At 66.3% G+C, this 27,523-nt stretch overlaps 1 protein-coding gene across 6 annotated transcripts in view; it reads left to right on the top strand.

The window, feature by feature from the left end:
* Window positions 1-27,523, top strand: part of MEGF6 (multiple EGF like domains 6) — an 85,982-nt gene that overhangs the window by 33,251 nt on the left and 25,208 nt on the right. For 4 of the 6 annotated variants that reach the window (XM_045475388.1, XM_045475390.1, XM_045475389.1 and 1 more), the window contains exon 5: window positions 24,623-24,745. In XM_045475388.1, the coding sequence (XP_045331344.1) occupies window positions 24,623-24,745 (123 nt within the window). Of the gene's footprint in view, window positions 1-18,953; window positions 19,169-24,622; window positions 24,746-27,523 lie in introns of those variants that run through there. The other 2 variants (XM_045475392.1, XM_045475391.1) reach the window with 1 other exon arrangement.

The raw sequence follows: 27,523 nt of genomic DNA, 5'->3' as shown, positions 1-27,523 counted from the left end.
TGTCTGCAGAGAAGGCAGCGCGTGAAGTCCTTGCGCTTCCTGCTTGATTTTTTTTCCCGGAACCTAGAACTTCTCTGAAGAATAAAATCTCTTAATTCGTCACAAGATGATGCAGGAGCCCAGCCTTGGTGGCCGTCAGGACTGGCCTTGCCCGACCCCGCCCCGAGAGCGCCTGCCCACTCCTGAGATCAGGGCGGCTTCCTCGCTTTCTTTCTGTGCCTTCTTGGCATCTTGCGCCGTGTGCCTCCGGACGCCTCCTTTCCTTTGTCTCCCGAGGACGAGGACGGCTCGATGGTTCCCGTCTCTGCCTGGTCCCCCTGCCGCACCCCTGCTCACAGCCATTGGGCCTCTAATTGCCGCTGTTACAAATGATTGTAACGTGATATTTCAACGGTCAAATGTGGAGGCGCCTGGTGTGAATTTAATTCCATCCGGCAAAACGCTTTTGGACCTGCCAGTTACCATGGCAACCCCATGAAATGTGTGTGGCGTTTTCTGCCCCCAGGGAGCTCACAGTCTCCTTGGACCCAGGGCGTGGAGTTCGATCTGGAAACTGGCTAGCAGGTCACACACAGAAACTCCCGGGTTACCTGTGGACCCTTGATCCACTCTGTCCCTGGAACTGCCGGCCGGGTGGGGCAGGGAGAGGACCCCGAGTGGACCCCTGGATGGCCCGTCAGCACAGCCAGACTCGTGCGGTGCCGGGGTCAGGGAGGGCTGCTCTGTCTGTGACAGGCTGAGCCCACCCCGAAGCGGGGCCTGCAGCCAAGACCCCTTCCCTGGGCAGTGATGGGACAGGTTTTTGAGATCCTCAGGATAACTGTTTCCTCGCCGGGGGGCGGGGGTGGGTCTGCCTTTGGCTGCCCGCCTGGTCCCTGCCCTACCTGGTGCGCGCTTCCCCCCCAGGGAATGTGGCCCGGGAGCGTCTGGGACAAGCCGAGGCGAGTGCCTGGCGTGGCAGCCGTGCCGGGAGAATGTGGGTGAGCCCGGAGATGTTCTGTGCCGCCCGTGGGCTCTCCGCATTTCCATCATAGGCCCTCGCAGCCACGGAGAAGGCTCCGGGTCTAGCTATTGTGGGCCTGGGTCCCAGTCTGGGCCCTGGGGCTGTGTGACCACAGGCTTTCATTTTTTTTTTTTTTTCAAACAGTTTAATTTTTTTTTTTTTTCAACGTTTATTTATTTTTGGGACAGAGAGAGACAGAGCATGAACGGGGGAGGGGCAGAGAGAGAGGGAGACACAGAATCGGAAACAGGCTCCAGGCTCTGAGCCATCAGCCCAGAGCCCGACGCGGGGCTCGAACTCACAGACCGCGAGATCGTGACCTGGCTGAAGTCGGACGCCTAACCGACTGCGCCACCCAGGCGCCCCACAGGCTTTCATTTTTGACCCGAATGGAATTGAACACTGGCCGGGGCCTCTGTTCCTTCGAGGGGCCCCTCGGGCACCCCCTTCCTGCCCTCCGGTGCCTGCATCGCTCTCCCCATTTCAGAGACGAGGAAGCAGGGGCCCAGAGGGTTTTTGCCACAGTGGCTGGAGGCTCAGGCAGCCCGGACCTTTGCCTGCGGGACCTGAGCCCTACTTTCGGGCACTGCCTCCCCCAACTTCAGGGGGTGGATGTGCAGAAGGGGCCTCTTTCAGCCTCGGGCATCTGAGCAGGGGCCTGGCTGCAGCGGTGGGTGTGGTGCCCCGTCCGCCGAGGAACACGGCTCTTGGAAGAGGCCCCGGGAACTTCCGTTTCTAGGGCCTCAGGAGGGAGTGTGGCCCTGCCGCCACCTGGTTTTGGCCCAGTGACCCTGATTCTGGCCTCCTGGCCTCCAGAACTGTGTGAGAGAGTACATTACGGTTGTTTGAGCCCCCAGTCTGTGGCCCTCTGTCCCAGCAGCCCCAGGACACTATGCCACCACCTTTCGCCACGGCTGGGACACCTTCCGGGTGAATTTCTGCTCTCCTGGGTCAAAGCCAAGTCCCCGTCTACAGCTTTCCCCCGACAGAGCCACCAGGGGCCCGGTGACCTGGCCTCCCCCTCGGCCCTGCCCGGCCTTCCTGGCACCGTCATGGGGGTCCCCGCAGGCCTGTCGCTGCTCTGTGGGCTCCTGTCAGCGGCTGTCCCCAAGGCTGGTTTGGGGCCCCCACAGGGGCCTTGCATCACCTGTCTTGGGGGCCGGGACGTCCTGTCCTAGACACTCAGTAGGGTGCATGGGAAAGGGGGGGTCCCCGGGGCGGGGCAGGGTGCATACGCCCAGCCCCACCCCGCGTGGGCTCCTGGGGCAGGCCCAAGCCCGTTCCGGCCGGGGTGCCGAGCAGGCATGTGGGCCCGAGGAGCAGGCTTACACAGGGAGCCCCAGTGTCCTGTCTCCCCTGACGGAAGGAGGGGCCGGCTGGGCTCTGGGGGTGGAACGTTCCTGGGGAGATAGGGAGGGCAGGCCCCGGCCGTGTGTCCTGCCCAGAGAGGGGGTTTCCTCAGTGTTCAGGCACGCTGGCTGTGGGGCTGGCCCGGGCACCCCTCTTCCCGGACGTTGAACCTCCTGTCCTTCCTCGGGGCACAGGTACCTTTCCAGGCCCCTCACCCAGTGCCCTTTGTGAAGCAGGAGCATGAGACCAGCCCCCCTGAACCTGTAGGTCCTGAGCCTTGCGTGGCGACTCCGGTCCAGCCAGCTTTCATCGGCCCTCCCGGCAGAGACGTGGGGAACAGCCCTGGCCTGTCCGGGTGACACCTGGCTGCAGGGAGGGAGGGTTCTTGGCCTCCTTGGCAGGCAGGGCCTCATAAATCCTGGCTGCTAACAGGTTGCCCGAGGCCTGGTGGGCCGGCGGGATGAGGGCTAGCTGTGCCTACGGACCCAAGGCCCAGCCGAGTCCGGCACCCCGTGGGCTTCCATGGCCTCCTTCTGGGTGCTGTCAGCCTTCAGTGAAGAATTTAAAGGCCCCGGGCCCCGGCGGTTGCCTCACGTAGTTGTTTTCTGGCCGGAATCCCGAGGCTGGTTTGTGGCCGGCGGGTCGTCGAGGCCGCTACCCTGCCCTGCCCGCCTGGAGCGGCTCGAGGCCTGTCCTGCCAGAAAGCCTGGCTCAGAGGGTTGCTTCCTGTCCTGTGGGGGAGACGGGGGAAGGCATGTGTAGGGGGAGGGCAAGGGGCAGTGTCTGCCGTCCTGGGCGGGCCAGTGTGCTGCAGGACCCTGGGGGCTCCCCCCCGGCTCAGAGATAGCCTGTGACCCCTGAGTTCCCACCCGGGTGTGGGGGGCTCGCGTTCACGGGGCGCCTGCCCTGTGCGGGGGGGCGGCTGTCACTGCAGTGGGATGGCCTTGCCGTGTGGCAGGCGGCCTGGTGCCTCTCCTCACCTGCTTCCTGCCTGGGGGCTCTGTGGCCCAGGCCAGCCCCGTCCTCACCTCACCTCACCTCACCTCACGGTCGACCTGAGAGGCCCGTGGCTGTCCCCAGGCTGCTGGTGGACGGGCGGGGAGGGCACGCGGGCCGTGGGGCGTGGGCCCCTCTGGTTCCCCAGCGGGTGGCAAAGGGACAGCTGCCGGGGACTCCTCGCTCTGTGGGGCCTGGTCGCCCGCCAGCTGCACAGGCAGGGCCTTCGGAGGAGCGCTCGTCCGGCGGGGATGCCGCTGGCTACTTAGGACGTTTGCAGAGTCGCTGGCGCTCGAGCAAGGGCCCTGCGGCCGGGCCAGAGCCTGCCTGGAGCCGAGGCCCGACCCCTCTTCGTGCTGCGCCGCCCCCTGGAGACGCGTGGTGGGGGGTCCAGTGGGAGGAGGGCTTTCTGGTTGTTGTCCTTGAGGTGAACTTCACATAACGCGGACCTGACCCTTTTAAAGTCATTCCAGCACGTTCAGGCTCCTGTGCACCCCCCCCCCCCGGCACCCCTACCTGGTTCATGACATTTTCATCACCCGAGGGGAGACCCCTGTGCCCGGCAGCCAGCCCCTCCTCACCTCGCCCAGCCCCCCCCCCCCCCCCCCCCCCCGAGGGCAGTGTTTCTAGCCTCTTCCGCGTGTCAGCTCCTGGTCTGTCCCTGTAGCTGAGTACTAGTCCCCCCGCGGGGACAGCACGGTTTATTGTCTGTTCGCCCACTGATGGACATTTGAGTGGTTTCCACCTCTGGCTGTCGTGAGTCGTGCTGTGAGGGACATTCAGGCACACGTCCATCTGAGTCCTGTTTGCGAGTGTCCCGGGCACACGCACACAAGTGGTGTCGCTGCGTCCTTTGGAGACTCTGCTTAACCTGCAGAGCTGGAGGCGTCCTCCCTGGGTGGGGAGGGCTGGGGGCAGGGCACCCTCCCCTCCCTTCAGCCCGACCTCTTGCTTCTGGTCGCTTCTGCCTGTGACCTGACCCTGCCTGGGCTCAGGCGGTCCCTGCGGCGTGCTGGAGTGAGGGGCCCATGTGGTGCCCAGCCTGCTGGGTTCCGAGACGCACCCCCGGACCGGCCCCGTGGGCGGGAAGGGCAGTGAGACCCGCCTGGGGGGTTTCCTGGGCCGAAGCAACCCCGAGTCTGGGTCACGCACGACAGGCCAGAGCTGAGCCCGGTGCTGGGCTGCAGTGAGGAGTGGGGGCTGCCGGGGTGCAATCTGCTGGAATTTGGCTCTGGGGCACCCCACGCTGAGGTCGACAGTGAATTGATGGATGGCGCTGGAAGCAGCCACCCCGTGAGGCTTATGAAGCGCGTCACTCGCCTGGGCCAGGACTTCCCAGGATCTGCTTCCAGAACCCTCCAGGCAGCTCCAGCCTCCCCTCCCAGCTCCTGGTGCCACCTTTCCTTCCCAGGCTGTGTGGGGGGCTCCGGGCCCTTTGCCGCCCGCCTCGCTCTGGCCACGTGGCCTCAGCCCAGGCCTGGCTCCTGCTCCAGGGAGGGGTCATTGCTGGCCCCATCCTGTCCTCAGCAGGGCTGCTGATCACCCCGGGGTACCCACGGCACCCACAGCTGCCCCATAGCCCTGTCTATAGCAGTGGAGTTTTTGAAAGATGGCTCAAGAGGGGCCTGCTGGAGGTGGGGGGGGGGGGCAGGAAACAGGTGACCCTGAGCAGGCGACTTTGAACCTGAAGTGTAGTCTCTGGGACCTTACTGCTGCGTGGTCCCCTCCCTCTCCCATGCTCCCCCCACCCAGGATGATGGGGTCCCTCGTCTATATCCTATTCCCCCAGCCATGTGCACAGCAGGGGCTCAGCGGAGGGGAGCCTGCCGAATCTGGCCAGCCCGTCCCTGGCCCCGGCCAGGGTCACGTCCTGCTCCGTCTGGGCTGCCGTTGCCCGAGGAGGGGACCTGGGGAGGGCCAGCCACCTGCCCTCTCTGCTTCCACTGCCCTCGGGGACAGGCCCTCGGTGTGATATTTGTTCAGGGTTCAGTGAGGGTGTCCCGTGGCCCCGGCTGGGCACAGGGACCCCGACACTAGCGGGGTCCTGCCCCCACAGCGAGGATGGTGCGGCCCAGCCTCGCGTGCACACAGGTGCCAAGCAGCCCGCCTGGTGCGGAGTCACAGGGGGCTCGGCCCAGTCAGGGTTGGGGGGCTCTGGGGCCGAGGCGTATGGTATGCAAATGCCAGGGGTCAGGGGTAGCAGCGAGGGGTGTAGCGCCGGGCCCCGCAGCCCCCTCCCCCCTCCCCAGCACTCAGGGCTTTTCCTGGGGGGTGTGGAGCTGCCAGCAGGGTCCGGGTAGGTGCTGGCTCATGCAGCCGTCAGGCCCGGTGGACCCTGCGTGCCGGGCTGTGAGGAAGCTCCCTTGGTGTGTGTCCTGCTGGCCTGGCACGCTCCCTGTCCCCGGGGGCCCACTTCCTGTCCACCCGCCCACTGGGGCTGGCCTCTGTGCTGTCTCCCCAGCCCAGGCTGACTGCTGCCCCGGGCACCCCGTCTCTGACTCCCGGGCCGGGCTGACCTCTGTCTGGCCCTGCGTAACTCTCTAGGAATTCCCAGAGAATTCCCGGCGTTAACCTCTGCGGGTCTGGGCCGAGGGCTGCATTCCCGCGGTCCCAAGGAGGGTTCTGGCTGCAGCCTTTCGTGTGGAACTGCGGCCTCAGCCCGGCCCGGGGTCTCCCGGGGACCCTCCCGGGGACGTGCAGAGGTGACGGGGCCATCAGGGGAGGCTTGGGCTCGGTGGGAACACCAGCAGTTGTGGGGTGGCCTGTGTGGGCATCGAGCCTTGTGGGAGGGGCTGCTCCCTGCGTGGCCAGGGAGGGTCTGGTGCTCAGTACTCGCACCTGGCCGTCTGTGGCCTGTGGCCCAGCGGGGTCTCAGCGTGGCCTGTGCCTGCCTCTGGGTCGCGTTCCCCGTGAAACCAGGGGAGCCTTGGCCTTTGGCCTTGAGACGCCAGGAGACGAGCAGAGCCCCTCTCAGATCTCAGATGGGCATGGGGGCAGGGCAGCCCGGGCCCCCCGTCATCCCACGCTCTTGTCCGTCCTTGCTGGCAGCCGTGGCTCTGTGAGGTCCCCAGCAGCCTGGGGTCAGCAATGCGGGGGGGCAGTGGTTCAGGTCTAGGGGCTCCTCCTGGCCTCGGAGCTGAGGGAGGCCCGGGTTCCCTGGAACGCTGACAGGGGGACCGGAACACGTGCACGGGCAGTTCTTGGAAGGACTCAGAAGAGCAGGGGTGGCTCCTTTATGGGGGAGCAGAAGCTGTGCCTGCAGGGCCTTCCCGAGAAACCGCCCTCTAATGCTGCAGGACAGACAGCTTGTCCTGGACTGACACGTTGGGTGTCCTCTCTCGTGGGGTCTGTCTGGAGGGGCGAGGCTTCCCCGTCCCTGCTGCTCAGTATCCCCCTGTGGCTTCTCTGGTCTGGGCCGTGGGGTGGGCCGTGGCTTGGAGGGAGGTCCCCACGGCTCACCAGCGTCTCCCCCTCGCAGACGTGCGTGAGTGTGCCAGTGGCGACAGGGGCCGTGGGGATCAGGGCTGCAACGCTGTGGGGGCTTCCACTGCCGCTGCCCCTTCCCTCCCCCCACCCCGGCCGCAGGGAGATGGCAGGACCCGCCGAGGTAGGCCCCAGGGCCCAGCCCACTGCTGCCCCCTGCTGCAGCCCGGTCTCAGCCTCACATCGAGGCCCTGGCTGGTCCCTGGGGCGCCTCCTCCTTAGTCCCCCCTGGCTGCCCTGGGTGGCACTCGGGCGGTGGGCCCTTCCTGCCCCACCACTCGTGATGCCGTTAGGGCACCCACGTGTGTCTCCTAAAATGAGCCTTGGGGGACTCAGAGAACCTGAGGGGGTGGGGGCACCCTGGAGGCCGTCTTGGGGGAGGTGCCCTTGGCGGGCCTCGAGCTGCAGCTGGCCCAGGGCAGACAGCGGGGCCTCGGGAGGGAGGGCCGTGTGCCCAGGCATGCACGAGGCACCGGTGGGCACCGAGCCCGGCTGGGGCTTGCTGAGGCCTGGGCTGGAGGTGTTTGCCGGCCTTGGGTATACTCTCGACCTCGGCCCTGTGGTCGCTGGCAGGCTGTCAGCAAAATCGAGAACGGAGAGATTTCCCCCGGGGGTGGGGAGGGAGAGGGACGGATTAGGGTTGAAGCAGGGGGAAGGCAGGGGTGGGAGGGCGGCTCCCCTCACACTCCCCTGTCTGCCCCAGCCCTACCTGACCCCTGACCCCGGGGCCGGGTCTGGGCAGCGTGGGTCCCCCTGAGTGCACACCTGTCAGGCAGCAGCATCTGCCCCATTTCCCCATATTGGACAGCGCCCCACCCCCGTCTCTGTGTCCGGAACTTTCCAGAGAACACTGTCTCCACCGGTGCCAGCCAGGAACTGTCCGTCAGAGGGCGGGATGGGGCCCAGCCTGCTGGACCGGGGTCCCGGGGTGGGGGGGGGGGGTCTGTGAACACAGGGTTTGCCTGTGCTGAGTCTCTTTTCCAGCGTTTCCATGGCCAGGAGGAGGGCTGGAGGGAGGCGAGCGAGTGCAGCAGGGACGGGGGGTAGGGGAGCACCCCCAGTCCCGGTGAGGAGGCCCCCTACCTCACTCCCACCAAATCCGCACGTCCAGTGGCCCACTGACGTTTTGGAAAGACGGGGCTGGAGGTTTGCTGCCAACGAGGAGTGTTTTTGGCACCCGTGGGAGAGTCCCGGTGGGGTTTTGGGGGATGGTGTTTGCATTTCCCCACCTGGGACCAGCTGGCAGTGCCTCCAGAAGGGAGCAGGAGGACGGACTGCCTCCCCCACCGAGAGCCTGTGTACCTCTCTAAGCGGGGAGCACGTGTTGGTGCGGCGAGCGAGTCTGGGGTCCGGAGCGTGCCGGGCCCAGGGCAGAGCCCCGGGAGAGTCTGCTTCGCTGCCTGCTGCCCTGGCCCTCCTCCGCCCCAAGGATGCCCACGTACAAGACGCACGCGCCCTCCGCGGAGGTTCTCCTGGGCTTCGGCGCCCCCACGGCGCCCCCGGAGGATCCTGGTCCGAGCCCCCATCTGCCACCTGACCCTGGTGGGCCTGGCCGGTCTGGGCCCCGACTTCTGCATCAGGGTCTCCAGCCTCAGGAAGCTGCTGTCTGCTCCTTTTGGGCCGGTTCGTGCACAGTTTGAGACGGAATCAGGGTCCCCTAGCCCAGTGGCCTCTCGGGTTGGGGCTGGGCCTTGGGGGTTTCCCGCCCCCCGCCCCTTCCTGTCCCCGGCCCCTAGAGCCGGACCCTTTGTCAGGGTCCGGGAGGCCCTGGGGAAGGTGCTGGGGCTGCTCCAGAGCTGGAGGTCTTCTGACATGTGTCCGGGCTCTCGGTGCTGCCCAGCCACTGGCCAGGGCCCTGCACGGGGCTAGCACAGCACAGGGTCTGCAAACCCGGCCTCTGCGAGTTCCTTTGGGAAGCTTTGGAATCCCTTAATCCACGGGGTCCCGAAGGGCAGGCGGGCTGCCGCCATCTGGCAGAGTTGTCTGAGGGCAGCGCCGTGGACAAAATGACGAGGTGGGGGGGGGGGGGGGCGGGCCGGGGGCGGGCGTGGAGGTTGGCCTCAGACCCTGCATCCCGCAGCGCTGGCCTTTTGTCCCCCGCCCGGGGCCCCTCCCTGGTCTCAGCCCCTGGGAGTGCGCAGACCCCGGCCCTGCGTGTTTGGGATGGCTGGGGCTCCGAGTCACCGCGAGGCTGAGAGGGCTCCGCAGAGAGCCAAGCGCCTGCTGTGTTTTCTCTGTCCCCCTGCCAGCCCAGCCCAGCCCCAGCCCCCAAATGCAGCGCGCGAGGGAGTGAGCCGGACCGGTGGGCGGCCGGCGGCCGTGAGCGAGCAGAGCCAGCAGGAAATCAAGATGTTACCGCCGAGGAAAGGGCAGCTCTGCTCGCTCACACGCGGGGTGGTGCGCCCCGAGTTGACGGTGGGGTGAGCCCAGAAACCGCTCAGAGTGATGAATCGACGCTAAAACCCTGAGCGCTGGCATGGAAGCCTGGCTGCAGGGCGGCTTGGCCCTTGCTCCGGGAGCATTGCCAGGCCGTGTGCTTGTCATGTTCTGGGACACCGTCCTGGAGTAGGAGCTGTGCAATCCATGAGGCTGCGAGGCGGGGAGGCCGGGAGGCCTGGAGACCTGGAGATCAGGAGGCTGGGAGACTTGGAGACCAGGAGGCAAGGGAGGCTGGGAGGCTGGGAGCAGGTACACTTCCGAGGTGAGGTTGACGCTTCTCTCAAGTCCCAGGGCACGACCTCTGGCGTGTGTCGGCCTTACCCCCAGACGTGTGGGTTTATGGAGGTGGCGGGCCCCGGGGAGAAGTGTGGGCTCCCCCGTAAAACCTCCGTCCTGGCAGCCCGGGGTCCCCGAGCTCCCGTCCGCGGTCCCAGCTCTTCATGGCAACCCCTCTGGGGAGGCCACTCCAGGGCCAGGCTTTGGTGTCAGGCCCGGGATGAGCCTCAGCTTAGCACCTTGGGTGACTCTGAACCTCAGTCTCTTTATCCAGTAAGTGGGACTAAAAGGACCCTTATGTCTCAGGGAACTTGGAGAGGCCCTGGGGAAATGCCTCCAGGCCGCTGGCCCAGTGCCCCTGCAGGCCCCCAGCCCCAGGCCGGCTCCCTCGGGGGCCTGGGGTGGAGAGAAGGGCCGTTCCAACCTGGCCTGAACCTGTCCTCCCCCTGGCCTTGGCTAGCTTGCCCCTTCTCCAACCTCACAGCCTTCTCTTCAGCAAGGACCTCTTCAGCAGGTCCGGGGGATTGGGGAGACCACACTGAGGCCCCTCTGGCCGGTCTCCGTGCCTGTCCCAAGCCCCCGCCCCACCCCACGGCTGGCTGGTTGGGTACTGGGTTCGTGGCGCCCCATCTGGAAGATGCGTCCAGGCCTCACGCCAGGCCAGATGGTGTGTCACTGTCACAACGGGGGGAGGGGGTCTCGGTCCCACGCCCTAGGAAGATTGACACTGCCGTTTGGAGAGAATGAGGGTGTCTCTGTGGGGGGAACGTGAGGCCCACAGGCCCGCTTTCCCACGGCGGGTGACCCCACTCACTGTTCCCACCGCCCTGACGGCCCTCCTTCCAGGAGATAAGAGAGGCTCTGGGGAAGGGGCAGCGGTCACTGCCAGGCGGGAGCTGAGTGGGGAGCAGGCTTCCTCGGGGTGAGAACAGCTGGGTCTTTCCTGGGGGGCTGGGCGTGCCTCTCCATCACGCCTCGCCGCGGGGGGAGGCCGGCAGAGCTGGGGTCCACATCAGAGTGGCTGTGAGAAACCTGGGGGGCTCTGGGACTTGAGACGGTAATGGGGTCCCCGCGTCCCAGCCCATGGGCCCAGCTTGGGTGTCTGCGCTGAGCAGGGGGTTCTGCTGACTGCCCCCCCACCCCCCACCCTGACCCCCAGGGACACGAAGAGGGGGCAGGGCTCGCTCTCTCTGCAGGCTGGGCACCCCCCCCCGCCCCCCCCCGCCCAGCCTCGGCTGTGGCTGTGGCTCCGGGCCTGTTTCCACCCCCGAAGCAGACGCGACCGGACAAGTGCTTCTCTGTCGCTCCCACTCTGCCTGGCCAGACTCCTGGCCTGGCCTCCACTGGCCTCCTGGACGTGGCTGCCAGGTTCTTACCATCCCGAGGGAGAGACAAGAATGTGGGAAGTAACAGGCCTTGATTAGGAGGCTGCGGGGCTCCGTCCCCAGCCTGGGAGGGCCGTGGGCTGACCGGGGCCAGCTGTGCTGTCCTGCGGCGACATCCTGGTGGGGGTGCGACAAGGGGGACTGCCAGGGACCCTCCTGGTGGCACCCGGGTGGGGCCTGACCACACTTCCATAGGGCCTTCATAGCGGGGGGGGGGGGGCTTTCTCTGACCCCCGGCCCAGGTCATACTTGGTCCCTCCAGTGGCAGGGCCCCCCCACCCCCCCACCCAAGAGAGTCTCGAGGGAGATTTAGCATCGTGAGGACTTCTGCACCTCCCGGGATGATCATGCTCTTGCCGAACCCGGAGAACGGGGAGGGTGGCAGGAGCCGTCATGGTGACCTCAAGAAGGCCGCCTTGTCTTGTCCAGCCCACGCCGCACCCCGGGGCCTGCAGCGCTGCTGTTCAGGGCTCAGGGCCGCCCAGGGCCGCCCAGGGCCCAGGCAACACAATGCAGCGGGAGGCCCAGGGGTTCATAGTACATCTGGGGTCACACAGCCGGGGAGTGTGGGGAGCCGGGGACGAAGCCTGGAGTGACACCCTGGGCTCCCAGGCCCCACCTGGGGGGCCCCTTGCTGTGTCCTCCGGGGCCGTCCGAGCTGGCGGTGCCCGGCCCATAGTGGGTGCTCGGTGAGCATCTGTTGGGTGACCCAGATGTGGAGACCGGGACCGGGACCTGCCTCGTTCCTGCGAGGGACGGACCCCGGGCCCGACTGGGAACCGAGGTCCTTCCAGGCAGGATGGCAGCGTTTCCAATGAGGCGTCTGTGGTAGGGTCTCCTCCGTCAGAGGCCCTGAGAATCGAGTGCTTTCGTTTCCCGACTCCGGCTGCGTTTGCTCCCCTAGTGAGCCGATGCCAGCAGCCGTGCCCTCGGTTAAGGGCCAAGGCAGGAAAAATGACAGCCCTGCTGTCGGCAGTCAGAGCCCGCCGGCGACCGAGAGACCACGGCCTGGCCCGCAGGCCTGCCCGACCCCCGAGTCCGGGGCCCAGTGCCGTTTTCCGGGAGGAGACCTGGGGATGGGCTGCCCGGAGGCACCCACGCGGGTGAGCCTGGGTGCCGAGGCCAGTGGTACGGCCTGAGGGTTTAGGCCGAGGTGCGAAAGGCCAGGTTCAGACCCCCGAACTTAGCACAGGCATGGCGGGTAACCTTGGAGGCCGTGGTCCTTACACTCGGGACTCAGCAGGAGGAGGCCGACCCATGTTAACCGTGAACCCCAACGTGCGCTGGGGGCCCTGCCTGGCCAGGGCAGCTGCTGGGGGGTGGGGGGTGGGGTTGGGATATGCCCCTGGGCCGAGAGGACCGGCGAGGGAGGGCACAGCTCAGGAGTCAGGCCGCACCTTGCCCTCGCCCCAGAAGCTTCTGCCACGGAGCTGGGGGCCTGCTGTGTGGGGCAGCCACTGTCACCTGGAATCACAGTAGTCCAGGGCCCCCTGCTGAAGGGTGGGTGGTTCGGGGCGGCAGCGATGTGGAGCTCGAGGGGGCCATGGCTCACCCGGGGAAGGTGAGAGAGTGGAGACAGAGGCCCCTCACAGCCTCGCTCCTGGGGGGGGGGGGGCTCTCTGCCTGGCAGGGGGCAGGGGGTCTTACCCTCTGCTTCATCCCTCACCCGGTCCAGCTCCCTTCCTTGCGAGTTTCTGCTCATCCTGAAGTATCCGCCCCCCCCTCCCCCGCCCCTGGCCCCCATGCCTCATCTCCTGATTGGATTCTGCCCCATGTATCTTGGCTGCCCCTTGTCTCTGTCCCTCCTTGTGGAACGGTGGCCTCACCTTCCCCTCCCTCCCTGGCTCTTCTCCAGGCATCCCTGGGAGGCGGGGCTGGGCTGGCCTCCACTCCCGTCTCTCCCTGCTGCTCTGGACCCCGCTGGGCTGCTGGGCTTCTGACCACACCCTGGGGTCTGGCCAGAGCAGCCCTGGGGGTGGGCAGCTGTACCAGAACTGAGGGCAAAGGTTTTTCCTTCCTCCTGATGAGGAAATGAGACTCCTGTGGTAAGACCACAGGATTGGTGCATCTCCTGTGAACCGACATTAGGGAGAGGATGTGGGTGCTCAGAGCCCGGGCCCTTGGCCTGCCGGGTCAGAGCTGGGGAGCCCTCTGGACTTACTTCTTGTCCCTCTGCTTGTCACATGCACGGTGTCTGTCCCTGAGCTCAGCCTCTGCAGGACGTGGCCTTGAGTACTTGTGGTGTGACGTCGGGGCCTCAGCGGCAGGAGGGGCCGATGGCCAGCCTGCCAGTTTCGGGCTCGGGCACCTTGAAAAGGAGCATATGTGCGGGCTGGTCCCCGACACTGGCTGGAGCTGGCCGACACCCCCGTGACCGCAGCGTCCTGCCTTCGGGTTTGGCCTTCGGGTGGGAAAACAGCAGGAGGGGTGACCGACGGGGCCCAGCAGGCCGAGCGGGCTGCTGGGTGAGGGCCTGGTGATGCGCCTGGCCGTCGATGTTCTGGTTCCTTCTGGCCGTCTCTCTGGGTGACTGCTGTGGACCAGGGCCAGGCGCACGGCTTCGGCCAGATTCCCCGGCTGGCATCCTCCCCTCACCGGCCTTTCCTGCCTCTGCACCCACAGGCCTGCCCCCGCCCAGATGTCCTCCAACGAGCCAGTCTTCACGGCTGCCCCCTTCCCCGCTACCTGGCCACAGTCTGGCTCGTCGCCTTCTCGGGGAAACCTCCCCGTCCATCAGCCTTCACCGGCTCCCCGTCTCTGAGTAGTGTGAGCCCCAGCGCTGTGCATGCGTCCCTGGCAGCTCAGATGCCCTCGGTGAGAGCCAGGCCTCGGGGGCTGTGCCCGTCGTGGGGGCCGTGGGCGTTCCTGGACTCGGGTGGTGTCACAGCTAGCCCTGGAGTCACCACAGCCTGTGCGTGACGGCAGGGGCGTGAGTCCAGGCAGCGGGCAGCCACAGAGCGGGCCCTGTCACGCGCACACACGCGTGTGCACACGTGTGTGGGAGGCCTCCGGCACGGCTCTGGGGCTGGCCCTCAGCGGGCGCCTCCCCGGAGCAGGGCAGGCCTTGGGTTCTGCGGCGTGGTGCCGGGGTCTGAGGCCCCCCGAGCTGGCTGGTGCCCGGAGGACACGGGGCCTGCTCTGCCTTGGGCTCTCCTGGGGGGCCCGTGTGTGAAAGAGGAGGGAGCACCCCCACTGCGCCGGGCCCCTGCCACCGAGGCCATAGTCAGGAATGGCAGCCGGGCTCTCGGAAGCAACCGTGGTTTCAATTTTCCTTCCCTCTGCTTGGGTGAGGAGTCCAGCCGGGTAATGGGTTTACCATGAGGCTGGCGCGGGGACCAGCTGGCTCCCCGCTCCTGAAATAAACTCAGGCAGCAGCACGGGGCAGGGGGGGGGGCAGGGAGGGGGCGGGGGGCGTCCTGCAGGCAGCTCCGCTGGGTCTGGGTTGATCGCGTGTGGCCCCAGACCAAAAACTGGCCTCCCCTCTGGGCTGGGCTCTGGATGTCAAGGGTGGGAACAACCAGGCAGGGCGTTTGTCACCTGGGGGACCGGAGGTGGCAAGGAGGACTTTCCATCTGAGAAGACGTACCCCCCTCTCCCCACAGGGCAGATTGAAGACAAGCCAGGGGCTGTCTGATCCCTAGCCTGTCATGTTCGGTCCCTGTGCCCCCAGCCTCCTGGATGGCACCTACACTGCTCTCCCCTGCCTTCGGCGCCCAGTACCCGGTCTCTGCCTTTCAGCCCACCCTGCCCCACTCTTCCCCTTTTCTACCCCCCCCATGCTCCCCCCCTTCATCCTGCACCCTCAAAGAAGCTTTCCCCCGGGGCCCAGACAGGTGGAACCCCGTGTGTGTCCCCGGGCATGCTGTGGCTGTGGGGAGTCCGCTCGGGCACTTGCTGTCCGTCGCTCCCGCCCAGAAGGGACACGGGACACGCCCGACTTCAGTAGGAGGGGGAGCGGAGTGAGCAGAGGTGCCGGAGAGCCTGGAGGACCGGGTCTTCCTGCCCCGCCCCCCGTGCGTGGGCGTGGCCTCGGCCCCCACACAGCGCCCAGGGCCACAGCTGCTGGGTGGCCAGCACCTGCTGTTGGACTCTGGAGCCTGCCGTGCCGGCGACTTCACCCTCAAGTCCAGGCACCCTGGGACCACGGGCAGTGACTTCTGGGAGTCTCTCTGTGTGTCCCTCTCTCCTGGAGCCCCGCCCCGCCTGCAGAGCGGTTAGCTCCTCCTGAGAAGCTGGGACCCAGGAACGCCTGGCCCCCAGCCACATGGGGAGGGTCCAGCCCTGTGGGTTCCCCCGCGGGGGCCACACAGGGTGCCTGATGCTTGGCCTCCTTGGGTTCTGCTGGAGGGCCTGCTCACTCCATGTCTTGACCCCCAGGAAGGGGGGAGGTGTGAGACAGCCTCCCGACGCGGGCCAGCATCTCACGCTCCCAGGCTCAGCCAGACTTCACCCGGCGCCCACTCTGCATCCCGGAGCTAAGGCAGCTGGCACGGGGCGGGGTTGGGGGGAACACCTCCCCACCCCCTCAGATTGGCAGCATGTGGGCAGGTCCCTGAACTGAGCAGGGTGGGGGCCTCGAGAGGCCTCAGGGAGGGCTTCAGGGAGGAGGTGTCCATGAGTACCAGGGGACAGACACTACAAGTGGGGGTGAGCTTGCCTGTGTTCTGCTTCCTGCTGGCCCCAGCTGACCCAGGAACGTGGCAGCTCTCCCTAAAGCCCTGATGTCAGGGGTCTGTGGCCCTGAGGGGGCAGTGTGGCATTTGTGGGGCAGCACGGGGCCCTCACCCCAGCCTGGGGCCTGGCAAAGGAGCCCCGTGGCCGCCCAGCTGGGAGAGGAAAGCTGGAGCCGGCCTGGCGGGTGGGGGGGAAACGGCTCCTTCTGCTGACACACAGACATTCCGCCGGGCAGAGACGCCCAGCCCGCATTTCCGCATCGAGAAAGCATTTCCCAAACAGCTTCCAGACCCCACAGCCGCGGCCCTGGATGCGCTCGGCGGCACCGAGCCCGGGGGGCGGGGGGACAGTGGGGCGGCTGCGGGCACTGTCTGGACGGCCGGTGGTGTTCTGTCCTGGGTGGTCTGCTGGCCTGCATGGCCGTGCCTGAGTCCCCGTGCCTGGCCTGGTGGGGGTAGGGCCCAGAGCCATCCGCAGCCCCCCCCCCCCGGTCCTTCAGGGAGGTGCCAAAGCCGTCCCAGGCTCTGGGGACCTCATCATAACCCTTATTTGCTGCTGCTCAGAACCGTGTCCTGCCCACTGCATAGACGAGGAAGCAGGCCCAGTGGGGTCCTGGGACTCGTCCGTGGGCCTGCACCCATGCCTGCTGCTTGCAGACTGTGCTCTGCCCTTCCCAGCCCCTAGCCGTACCGGTGCTGAGGACAGAGGCCTGGAGCAGCATGCCTCCCCACCCCAAGGCTGGGATGTGCGACGGGGTCCGGGTGGATACAGAAGGAAGGTGACAGCCCCGCGGTGGGACGAGGTGGCCCGAGCAGCGGTCCCTGGCTGGGGGTCCTGGGGTCGGGGAGGGAGTGCAGGGGGCACTGGGGAGGTGGCTCTTGTGGGATAGGGACAGTCCTGGGGCGCCTGGGTGGCTCAGTCGGTTGAGCGTCCGACTTCAGCTCAGGTCATGATCTCGCGGTTCGTGAGTTGGAGCCCCACGTCGGGCTCTGTGCTGACAGCTCGGGGCCTGGAGCCGGCTTCGGGTTCTGTGTCTCCCTTTATATCTGCCCCTCCCCTGCTCGCACTCTGTCTCTCTCTAAAATAAGTAATACTAAGAAAAAAAAGAGAGCTAGGGACGGTCCTCAGGCCCCTTGGCTCGTCTCAGGCTGGCCTGGCTGGGTTCCAGGATGCCGTGTCCTCACGGCTGCATCTGCCATGTTGCAGGGAGCCGGCCAGGTCCCAGGATACCGCCCCTCGGAGACCCAGTCTGGGCACTTCCTTGGGGCTTGCTGCCCCACCTGGGGGAGGGCCTGGCCACCAACCTTGACTGACTCCTACTGACTCTCAGTGAAGTATTTTCCCCATCAGCTTACCGGCTCTGTGATTATCATCCCTCGTTACAGACAAGGCAGTGGGCACAGAGAGCCTCGTGCCCCTTGGTAGCAGAGCTGGGGGCTGGGCTTGGGAAGACCAGCGCTGCCCGGCAGAGGTAGCCGGAGCCACACTGAGAGCACGTGTCTACCTGAAGTTCTCTGGAAGCAGCACTGAAAAAGGAAGGAAGCAGGTGACGTTAATTTTGACGACGTATCTCATTTAACGCAACACGTCCAGGTAGAATCATTTTAACGTGTGATTAATACAAAAATGAGAAGGAGTGCCATCATCTTTTTGGTACCAAGAAAGTGGTGTGTTTTACCCCCAGTGCGTGTCTCCATTCAGGACGAGCTACAGTTCCCGTACTCAGGCCCCGCTGTGACAAGGGACAAGGCAGAGCCCTTTCCCAGGGTGGGCTAGACTTGGGCTGCATGGGAGATGAGGCCGGCGCCTCCCCCTTCCTGTCTTTGGCTCCTCCTCCTCCCACGGCCTTGGTCCTGCATGGGAGTTAGTGATGCTTCGAGGGGCCTCCACCCCAGAAGGGTGCTCCCGGAGGAGCCCCAGGCCCTACGCCCCGTTGTTGAGGGTGATCTGTGGATCCGAGGTGTCTCTCTGCCCCTTCCTGCGAGACAGACAGTCTCCACGGCCTCCCGTCCCCCTGCACCCCGGCTGCTGGCCGCAGGGGTGAGATCCTCCGGTTTCTGTTAGCACTTGTTTGCATGCTGTTGGAGAACGAGGTTTACGTTGCAGTAACGGACCGCCAGCCCACGTGGAAGGCCCCGTTCAAACAGCAATCTGACAGTGTGCCCATCGGGGAGACTTCCGGAGGCTCCCCGGGCGAGAGCCCGGAGTTCGAAGGCTGGTGTGCTGTTCAGAGGGAGGCCAGAAGAGAGGCTCATCCAGGAGGCGGGGGCAGACAGGCAGGCGGGCCCCGGGCAGGCCTGTGTCTGCACTGCAGGGCGCCTGGCAGGCGGGGGGCCAATGGGCTGGCCTCCGCACTGCAGACAGGACCGGGCAAGGTGGGTTGGTGCCTCTCTCCCACAAACTTGAGGACCCCACCCATTGCGGGGCAGGGCTGAGTGATGGCCAATAGGGCCTTTGCCCCAGTAGTTGGCCAGGAGCTAGAGGGTCGGCCTAGGCAGGGCACGAGGGCCAAGACATCAGGAGCCAGCATGGGGCCGCCGGTCCAGCACTCATCGGGGCCAGAATGCATAGACCCTTATGATGCCATTGGCCACTTTGGACAAGGCTGGAGCCTCAGGCCCTGTCCTTGAGGATTCGGACTTGCCTCCCGGGCTTCTGTAGCCTGGCATCTGGGGCTTGCTGTCCTTGCTAGGGAGTCCATTTTTCCCCGTGGCCCTCTCCCACCTGCCGTGGGCACAGGGATTCCCTTGCTCCCTCCGGGTGCCAGTCCCTGTCCACTGGAGGACACGACAGTTCAGGGCGCAGGACACCGGGCTTGGGGGCTGCAGGCATCTCTGCCCCTTGGGATTTCCACTTTGGTGGCTTGGCTCCCCACCCCCCTCACACTTAACAGCACCCAACCCCACCCCACCGAGCTGCCTTCTCAAAGCCCCAGGTGGCATTGCCAGGGTGGCCTCCGTTTCTGCCTTGGTTACTTTCCCGCGTTGGTGCTGGAAACACAGGTGTTTGAGCATGTGTGTCTGGGTTTGCTGAATACGTCTGTGCAGGGTCCCCTGTGTGTCGCGTGCGTATTTGCACACGTGGGTCTGTTTGTGCACGTGTCTCTGCGTCTTGGCCTGAGGGGTGCCTGTGTCCGAGTGCGAGGGCGCGAGTGCGAGGGCGCGCGCGCGCGCGCGCGCGCGGGAGTGCGCGGGGGCGGTGGGCGGTGCACTGGGGGGCGAGGGCGCGGCCCGCGGGGGCGGGGCGGGGGGCGGGGGCGGCCCGTCCTCCTCTAGGATTTGGCTTTCACCTGCGGGGGGCGGAGGGAAAGCCGAGAACATAAAGGCGAGGGGCGGGGCGCCGGGCTCAGAGCGCGGCGGGGCCGCTGGGGTGCGCGCCGCTCGCCGACCGGCCATGGAAGCGTCCCGCGGCCGCGGGGGACTGGCCGCGCTCTGGTGCCTCGGGCTGCTGGGGGGCCTGGCGCGCGTCGCGGGCACGCACTACCGCTACCTGTGGAGGGGCTGCGTCCCGTGCCACCTGGGCCAGGCCGGCTACTCCGGGAACGCCGGGGACCGGAGGCCAGGTGGGCGCCGCGCGGACTCTGCGCGGGGGGCGTGGGGGAGGCGGTGCCCTGCTCCGCGCTGGGCTCCCTTTGCTCCGCTTGGGTCCGGCCTGCGCCCGGCCCGGCTGGCCGGCTGACGGAGCCGAGGCCGGAGGGAGCAGGGCGGGGGCAGTGCCGCCGGCGGCCCCCTTCCTCTGGGACGGGGCCCCTGCGCCCTGAGCCGTCGACATTCCATCCCCTCTCGGGCCTGGCTGAGGGGGCTGCCGACAGCAGAGTGGTCTTGAGCGGAGGGAAGAATAAAACAGCCCCTTGCATTGGCCTGTGGCACAGGGCGTGCATTTCCCTGGCGCTGGCCGCTCTGGGGGTCAGGCAGGAAGGCAGGCTCAAGAGAGAGTCCTTGGGGTCCCCGGGCAAAGTCTCGGCTTCCGGGGTGCCCAGGGCTTGGGTGGATGTGCAGGCGCTAGCCTTTCTTTCTGTCACCTTTCCGCAAGCCTTGGGAGTGGTCAGCCCAGTGGGCTCCGGGTGAGCTGTGAGGACCCCGGCAGATACACCCCTGTCCTGGCTGCATCCTGCTTCTCCCTGCTCTCCAGATCTGGTACCCACGCTGGGCCACCCTCCCTGCGGGAGGGAGCTCCTCAGAACTTGGAGCTGGTCATCCTCAGGAATGTGAGGTGGGGCGTGGTGAGTCATCAACCGGATCACGGCAGGGGCGGGGGCGCTCCCCTCCAGGCCTTCCCGGCCCTGCGTGTGGCTCTGGGCAGGGCACGCGTCTTCTTGGAGATGCTGGCCCTGCCCAGCTGTCCCTGGGGCCGTCTCTGCGGCCCTCCGTGCCAGGGGACACATCGAGCACTGAGCTGCAGGCCCCTGATGGTGGCCGTCTCCCACCTTCCCTGGCTTTGTCACTTGGCCAGCCGGGTCCCTGGCTGCGTCCCCACGGGGTAGGCAGCCCTCCCACTCTGGCTCAGTCGAGGCCAGGCCGGTGCTGTCACTGAAGCAGCGTGGCACTAAGCGCCATGAGGTTGTGTAGCATCCCGAGGCCTGGGGCTGTGTGGGGCTGGGCTTCGGGGAACCCCCCACCCCCCACCCCAGGCCTGCCTGGACTTGCAGAGAGGAAAGGATCCCGGCCTGTGGTTGACAGGGCGCCACCTGCGGGCCTGAGGACCCTCTGGCGTGTTTGGGAGGAAAGCAGGACTCTGAACTTGGTAACCATCGGAGCTGAGCTTCCCGGCAGCATCTGGAGGGAGCAGGGCTTCAGAAGGGGCTTCTCTGGGTGGTTTCTGCAGGGGCAGCTTGTTTGGCCCTGGCCTGAGCTCCGGGCTTGGGAGCTGCCGTGACTTGATGGGCTCCCGGCCGTGTCGTGATGGGCGTCCCCAGGCACCGCCGGGGAGCCAGCCGGGTCTCAGCCCGGTGATGTGTCACCAGGCTGCTCAAGTCTCCAGCCGCACGTGTCAGCTGAGGGCAGCACGGCACCTGTGGGCGATGCTGGAGGCCCCAGGCCCGGCTGTTCCTTCCCGTAGCCCGGCTCTGGACCTGCCCGCTCCTGGGCTCCCGGCTCCTCCCACGCAGGTGTGAGCTGCCCCAGACGAGTGTCAGCTGGGCCTCGGGCTGCAGAGGGCAGGGGGTCTGCACCCAGAGGCAGCTTTCGTCCCCTGGCTCCACTGGGTCAGCATGGGAGGTGCGGTGCCTTTGCGTTCTCTTTCGGCCTGGGGGAGGACCCAGGCCCCCTTCTGTGCCACCTGGAGAGTGATGTTCTCTTGGTGGTTCCAAGGCCTTCTGTGTCAATGCTCAGTTGGGGCCCTGCTGCTTGGGGTGCCTCAGGGCACTGATTCCACGGCGGGAAGGAATCGCTATGTGTAGGCCACTTGGCCCGAGAGGGCAGGCCTGCAGGACGGGGCCCAGGGGAGCACGGCCAGCCCCCGGGGAGCACAGGGGATCTTACTGTGGGAGTCAGGAGGCCGGGTTGGCCAGAGTGGACATTTGGAAACCTGGCCTCCCCACCCCACAGTTCCAGAAAAGACCACGGAGGGAATCTTTACATGTGCCCCATGTTTAACTCCTGCGGCTGCTGCAACAAATCACCCCAATCTGAGTGGCTTAAAACCATACGGGTCTATTACCTTTTGGTTCCAGAGGTCGGAAATCTGAAATGAGCTAAAGTCTAGGAATTGACAGGCCTGGTTCCTTCCGAGGCTCCAGGGAGAACCTGCTTCCTTGTCCTCCCAGCGTCTAGAGGCACCGCATCCTTGACGGTAGCGCCGCCTCCGTCGACACAGCCAGGGGCCGGGTGTCTTCCCATCTCTTTCTCTCTGACCCTCTTGCCCCTTCCTTTAAGGGCCACGTCATGACACAGGACCCCCCTGGATACTCCAGGATCATTGGTCACCTCGCTGTCCTCAACTTAAGCCCACTTGCAAAGTCGCTTTTGCTGGACCAGGCTCCAGGGATTAGGATGTGGACCTTTGGAGGGCTGACCACACTCTCCTTAAAGACCACTGAGCTGTGGCTCTCAGGTCACAGCCATGGCCACGGCCACGGTCACGGAGTCAGAAGCTCCCGGTGGTTGGAGCGGGCTGAGGACAGCTCTGCTCTGCCCCCACGTGGTCACCTCAGGAGTGGGGCAGGCGGGTTTAGGTAACTGGATCCTGCTTGTGTCCTGGTTCTGTCTCTGTGAAGGGGCCCCAGCTGGAGGTCATGTGGCCAAACGCCCCACCACCCTTAAACAGGCTTCCCTTGCCCAGAGAGCTGAAGGGGGAGGCTTCAGATCCTTCGGCCTTGAACTGCCCGCTGTGTCCAGATACCCACCCGGGCTGACGGCACAAGTGGTGCCCGAAGTGGTGGCTGAGCATCATTGCACCTGCCGGGCCCCCGCTCACAGATCTTGTCCCCACCCCCCCCTCCCCAGTGGCAGGTTGCAGATCACCAGGCAGTGTGGCTCCAGGGGCCAGGGAGAGCTCGGGGCTGTGGTCAGCGTGCCAGCCCCTCCCGAGGGGGGCGCCCTGGGAGACGGCTTGGCGGATGTGGGCCTGTGCATCTTAGCAAAGAGCAGGATTTCTGTCCCCTGGGGTGGAGTCTGAGTGTTCCTGTGCGGGCAGCAGGGGGGCCAGAACAGTGGTCACGTGGGCAGGGGGTGTGAGCTGGGGAGGGAGGCCCCGACTGGAGGGGCCCTGCTGGCTGACGGCTGCCTCCTGCCCCTGCGTCCCCCCACGTGGCTCTTCCCAGACTGCCCATCTGGTGTCCTTGTGGCCCACAGGGCTGCTGAGCGGGCCCGAGAGGCTGACGTTGACCAGGGCTCCCTATCCGACCCGCCCGGGAGCCGCTGGAGGGTGCAGTCCTCAGGGTGGGCTCAGCGCCCCCAGCCAGGTGTCCGAGCGGCTCAGGGGCGTGGTGCCATCCGAGCCTGCCTGTCCCCAGGGTCTGGACTGAGTGAGCATGGAGACAGAGCTGCCGGCCGAGAGCAGGTTTCCAGAAACCAGCGTCCCTGCCTGCCTGCTCACCCAGCACCTGCCTCCGCGGCCACGTCACGGGGTCAGCCTGCCGGAATGACACCTGCCTGCCTGGCGAGGCCGCCGTCCACCCAGCCCTCAACACACACGTGGTGCACCTTCCTCAAAGCTTCACTGAGTGCCAACTGTGTGCCCGGGGCTGTGCCCCCTGGAGGCACTTACCTTTCGGGGACTCTCTCAAAGACAGGGATCTGCGCTCAGAAGGGACGGGCGGGGTCTCCAGGGTCTCCTCCCTGAGCCCGCTTGGGTGGGTGCTGTCCGCCTGCCCTGCCCGATGGCTGTGGGTCTATCCTTCTATCCCCTCCCCGCCCAGCCAGCTCTCCCTCAGCTGTGCCCCAGGTCCCTCTGTCCCCCACCCTCTTTGGGGGCTCTGCTCTGCCCTCCAGCTTCCCATGAATCACCCTGGTTCCGTTCTGAGAGGACTCCAAGAGAGCCTCTCTTGCTCCTCTGTCTTCTGTCTTAGGCAGCCTCAGGGCTTGGCAGGGCCCCGGGGGTGTCCCCAGAGTAGACGCAGCTTGTGTGTGGAGCAGAGGCCCTGGCTCTGTGTCGTTTCTGGAGTGCCGGCCGGGCACATTCTGAGCATGGACCGGTGGCGGGGTTTGCATAACCTGGTGGGCAGGCTCTGGGGTGGCCGGGAGGAGCCTGGCCCCCGTGTGCTGCCTTCGGCGCCCTTCAGAAGTGGGCTCACGTGGCTGGCATTTTAGGGTCGGAGCACCGAAGGTGGGCATTTTCACGGGAACTGGAGGGTGCAGTCGTGGCTTGTACGTGCTTGATTGAAGGGTCTGTGTGTCTGTCTCCTTGCTTCTGTGGTTAGGGGAGCTGGCTGCTCAGCTGGTGAGGCTGTGTCTGAAAAGCGCGGACTGGCCCGTGGCCCAGGCGTGGGCTCCCGTCCCCGTGCCCGGCACGCTGGGGATGCTCCGTGTCTGCAGCGGCTTCCCGCCCCGGTCTCCGTGTCTCCCGGGCAGTTGCGTCCTTCCTGGCCCTAGCCTCGCACGCAGGTGTCCCGGGCAGCCTGTTCTGATGACCTCAGTCGCTGCCCAGCCTCCCCTCGAGCTCAGCTTGGTGGACGGAAGCCTGGAGGGAGGGATGAGAGGCGAGGGCAGCCCCAATCTTCTCCACACCTTTGCATTCCTGCAGAAGGAGGTGTGACCCTCCTGGGGTGCATGGGCACAGGTGTCCTGCCCTGGTGGTCGGTGGTCTCAGATGGGAGGTGTTCTCCCAGAAGCGGAGTGCCAGGGACCTCCACTGGGTCCTGTGCTAGGGTTCTTGCTGGTGGTCTCCTGTCCCCCTGGCATTGGGAGCCCCCCGGGGACCCCAGACAGGTCCTGCGTTCGTTTCCTGGGAACAAAACGGACACAACAGTAGACGTTGGTTCTCTCGCTGTTCCTGGAGGCTGGGAGTCCAGCATCAAGGTCACGGCAGGGCCACGCTCCCTCTGAGACCTCCTGTCCTTGACGTGTCCCCCAGCCTCTCGTGGCTCCCATTGTCCCTCGGCTTGTGGCCACCTCACTCTAACCTCTGCTTTCCCGTGTGTCTCTTGTCAGGACCCCAGTCGCAGGATCTAGGGCCCCCCTCACCCAGTGCGGTCTTGCCTGGATCTTTACTTGCATTTGCATTTTATTTGCAGATAAGGTCACATTCTGAGGCTCCGGATGGATGTGAATTTGGGGTGGCATCTAGTCCCTCTACCCCCTGCCCTCCCTTGGGCTTTTTGTCCCCCAAAGCCTGGGCAAGGGCACCTCACGAGTTACCGGTTTTTTCCTTTGGGGTGCATGGGCCCCAGAGGAGCGGCGGGCCCTGGCTGGCACCGTCCCGGGGATTTCTGGATTTGGACTTGGGAAGCGCACTCCACTCCCCTACCGCTCCCCCTGCCCCGCCCAGTCCCCTCTGCAGCCACCGAGTTTCCTCAGCGAGGGGCCCCGACCCCAGGTGGCTGCTGGCCGTTAACCCTTGGCCTTGTGTCCCCGCGCAGATGTGGATGAGTGCCAGGTGCACAATGGCGGCTGCCAGCACAGCTGTGTGAACACGCCAGGCTCCTACGTCTGTGAGTGCAAGCCCGGATTCCGGCTCCACGCGGACGGCAGGACCTGTTTGGGTAAGCGCCCTGCGGCTCCGGGAGCGGAGACACCCACTTGCTGGGCGCGCCCGCCAGGACAGGGGCTGGAGTCCCTGTACTCAGGGACTGAGAGACCCTCTGGGGTCTGTGTGCGGGCGTCTCCGTCCTGCTGAGTGTGCAGCTCCTGGGGGAGGGAAAGGAGGAGTCCCAAGGACCTGGCTCCCCCTGCTGAGGCTGGGCCCTGGGACGCTGAAGCCGCGTTCCCGGGGCGCCTCTGTGCACCTGGGGAGGAGCCCCTGGGCCCCGATACTGTGGAGCGCCCTCTCTGCAGAAGCCGCAGTGATGGGGACCAATCTCGGGGGCGACTTGGGTGCTTGCTGGGTGTCAGGGGAGGCCTGGTGAGGGCGGGGGCGGCGTGAGACTGCTCTGGGGCCCGTGGGCTGGGGTTCCTGGGCCCAGCCTTAGGGAGCGTAGGGGGTTGGGCTGTGGCGGGGTGGGGGGGAGGGGTAGCCAAAAGCAGGGTCCTGACCCTCACTTCCTCAGCACGTTCTTTTCCTGTGGGGAGTAGGCTTGATGGAGTGCCTGGCCGTGGCCTGCTGTCCCTGCGAGCGTGGAGGGCTACTGGGGGGAGGGGACAGAGCCAGGCGCCCGCTGGGCCGGAGGCAGGTCTGGGGTCGGGCGGCCAGCGCTCACTCCCCACCCTCCTGTGCCCCTCTCCTGGCTGGCTCTGGACGCAGGGGCCGAGGGCACAGGGCTGCTGTGTCTGGGAGGCCACGGGATGGTCGTTCTCTGGGGGGGGCTGGGGGTCGGACACCCCTTCTCTCACCCCGGAGACCCAGAGCGGGCCCGGCAGGCTCCCAGCGGCCCCATCCCTGCCTGCCTTACTGCTATGTGGCAGGGCGGCCTGCCAGCCCCGGGGGGGCCCTCCCGGCACTCAGGACGCATACTCACATGTCCGGGCGCTGCTCCGTGAAGCTTCTCTGGGTCGGGAAGTGGAAACAGATGTGGGAAGTGTTGTAATGTGCTTCCAGACAAATCTGACCAGGGTGCAGTCTCCAGCTGCTGCCCCCCCGGCGCTAGGGGGAGGGGGCTTCTGGGAGCCTGCTGGTTCACCCCGGCCCCCCGACGTCTCTCCTCACCCTTCCTCCGGGCCGGGTTCTCCCTGGAGAAGGGTGTCCTGGGGGCTGGGCCGGGGTGGGCCGGGCCTGGTGGGTGCCCACTGCCCCCTCCCTGTCGCGGGCTCCCCTGCAAGGAGCCTGGGGCTGGGACCCACCTCCCCAGTCTCTCTAGTCCCCCCGTGTGTGCTGATCGTGGCCTTCAGTGAGGTGCTGGGTGATGGTGATGCGTGGGCAGCATGCAAAGGGAGGGGGGCCTTCACGGCTGTGGAGGGACAGGCTGTGGCCTTGAGACTGGCCTCAGGCTGTTGGCTGCGGGAAGTTCAGGTGGGGCGCCCCTCAGCCTTGCCCTGGCCCCCAGCCCACCCCCTCGCTGCGCTGGAGCTGTTCCCAGGAGCCTTTCCTAGGAGTCGCCTCTGCTCCAGGCCCCAGAAGTCTTGATTTGTGACATTTGCTTATTTAAAGGTCCCCTCGGGTCTGATGCCGGGCTCCTCGGCGTGGTCTGCACAGCCCGACCTGAGGCTGCTGGGACCTCTCGGCCCCTGCCCGGCTGCCCCTCACACTGCCCGCCAGGCGGGGCAGGTGCGCTCCGTACCCAGGTGGCGGCCAGCCCTCTCCCTGTCGGTGCCGCCCCCTGGGCGCTCCCCGTAGCCGGAGTGGCTCCTTTCTTAGCGGGCATGCGGCCTCTCGCGCTTTCTCTTTCTTTGGACTGGAATCGCCAGCGGGAAATGCGCGCACTGTGCCCCGCTTACCTGCACACACCGGGCTGTTTTGGGTGAATTCTGGGACCTGGTGGATCCCAGCTGGATCCCTGGGAGTCTGGGAGCTGACAGGTGGACAGGCCGGTCCCCACGTCCCCCACGGTGTCTGGGAGTGGACTCCCTTGGTCCACTGGGAGTGCCTTTGCTGGGGAGGCCTGGGCTTTGCTGAGAAACTTCCAGAGTGGACAGGCGTCTCCAGGGGGCTTCTTCACAGGCAAAGCGGGAAGTGTTCGTTCTAGGGGCACCTCTCCCTTCTTGCTACTGTGCCCCTTTTGGTTGCCGAGGGACCTGCCCAGGTGCGGTGGTGGCCTTGGGTGGGTGGGCAGGCTGGCCAAGCATCTGAGATCGTGGATGGGTGGCTTCCAGGTGGGGCTTGGGTGGAGGGCGCCACTGGACCCTCTGAGGGCTCTGAGTTGGGGGGGGGGGGCTGGACTTCTTGCCACTGAGAAGTTGTGGGGCCCTGCCCCCTCTCCTCTGGGGCTCCCAGGGAGGAGCTGGGCCTTGTCTGAGGTTTACAGGGCGCCTTCTGAGCCCAGACCACCCTAGGGCTGTAGCACAGGATTATGGGAAGCATCAGAATAGGACCCGCACCCCCACCCTGTGCAGCTATGGGACACGCTGGCCAGCTGGAGCACAGCTGCTCTGGAACCCCTCTCCTGGGCCCTGCTGGGATCCTCTGCTGGGGGAGGGGTGCTGGGAGCTCTCCTGGGACTTTGCAGGCTGGCAGGAGACAGCCCAGGCACCCGCTCCCATCCAGCAGCTGGGAGTGAGTTCTAGAGATGCTGGGGGGGTGGGGGGAGGGCGGGTAGAGAAGACGCCCACAGGGATACGCCATCTTTCTTGTGTGCTGGCATCTCTTGGGGTGTTCCACGTCACGGGGCCCTGAGGGACGTGGGAAGTCCTCAAGGGAGGCACACTGGAGAGGGGAGCCTTGAAACACA

The sequence above is a fragment of the Leopardus geoffroyi genome, chromosome C1 (genome assembly GCF_018350155.1).
Source record: "Leopardus geoffroyi isolate Oge1 chromosome C1, O.geoffroyi_Oge1_pat1.0, whole genome shotgun sequence".
Lineage (NCBI taxonomy): Eukaryota > Metazoa > Chordata > Mammalia > Carnivora > Felidae > Leopardus > Leopardus geoffroyi.
The sequence above is the reverse complement of the archived record's forward strand: the minus strand, read 5'-3'. Positions and strand labels throughout refer to the sequence as shown.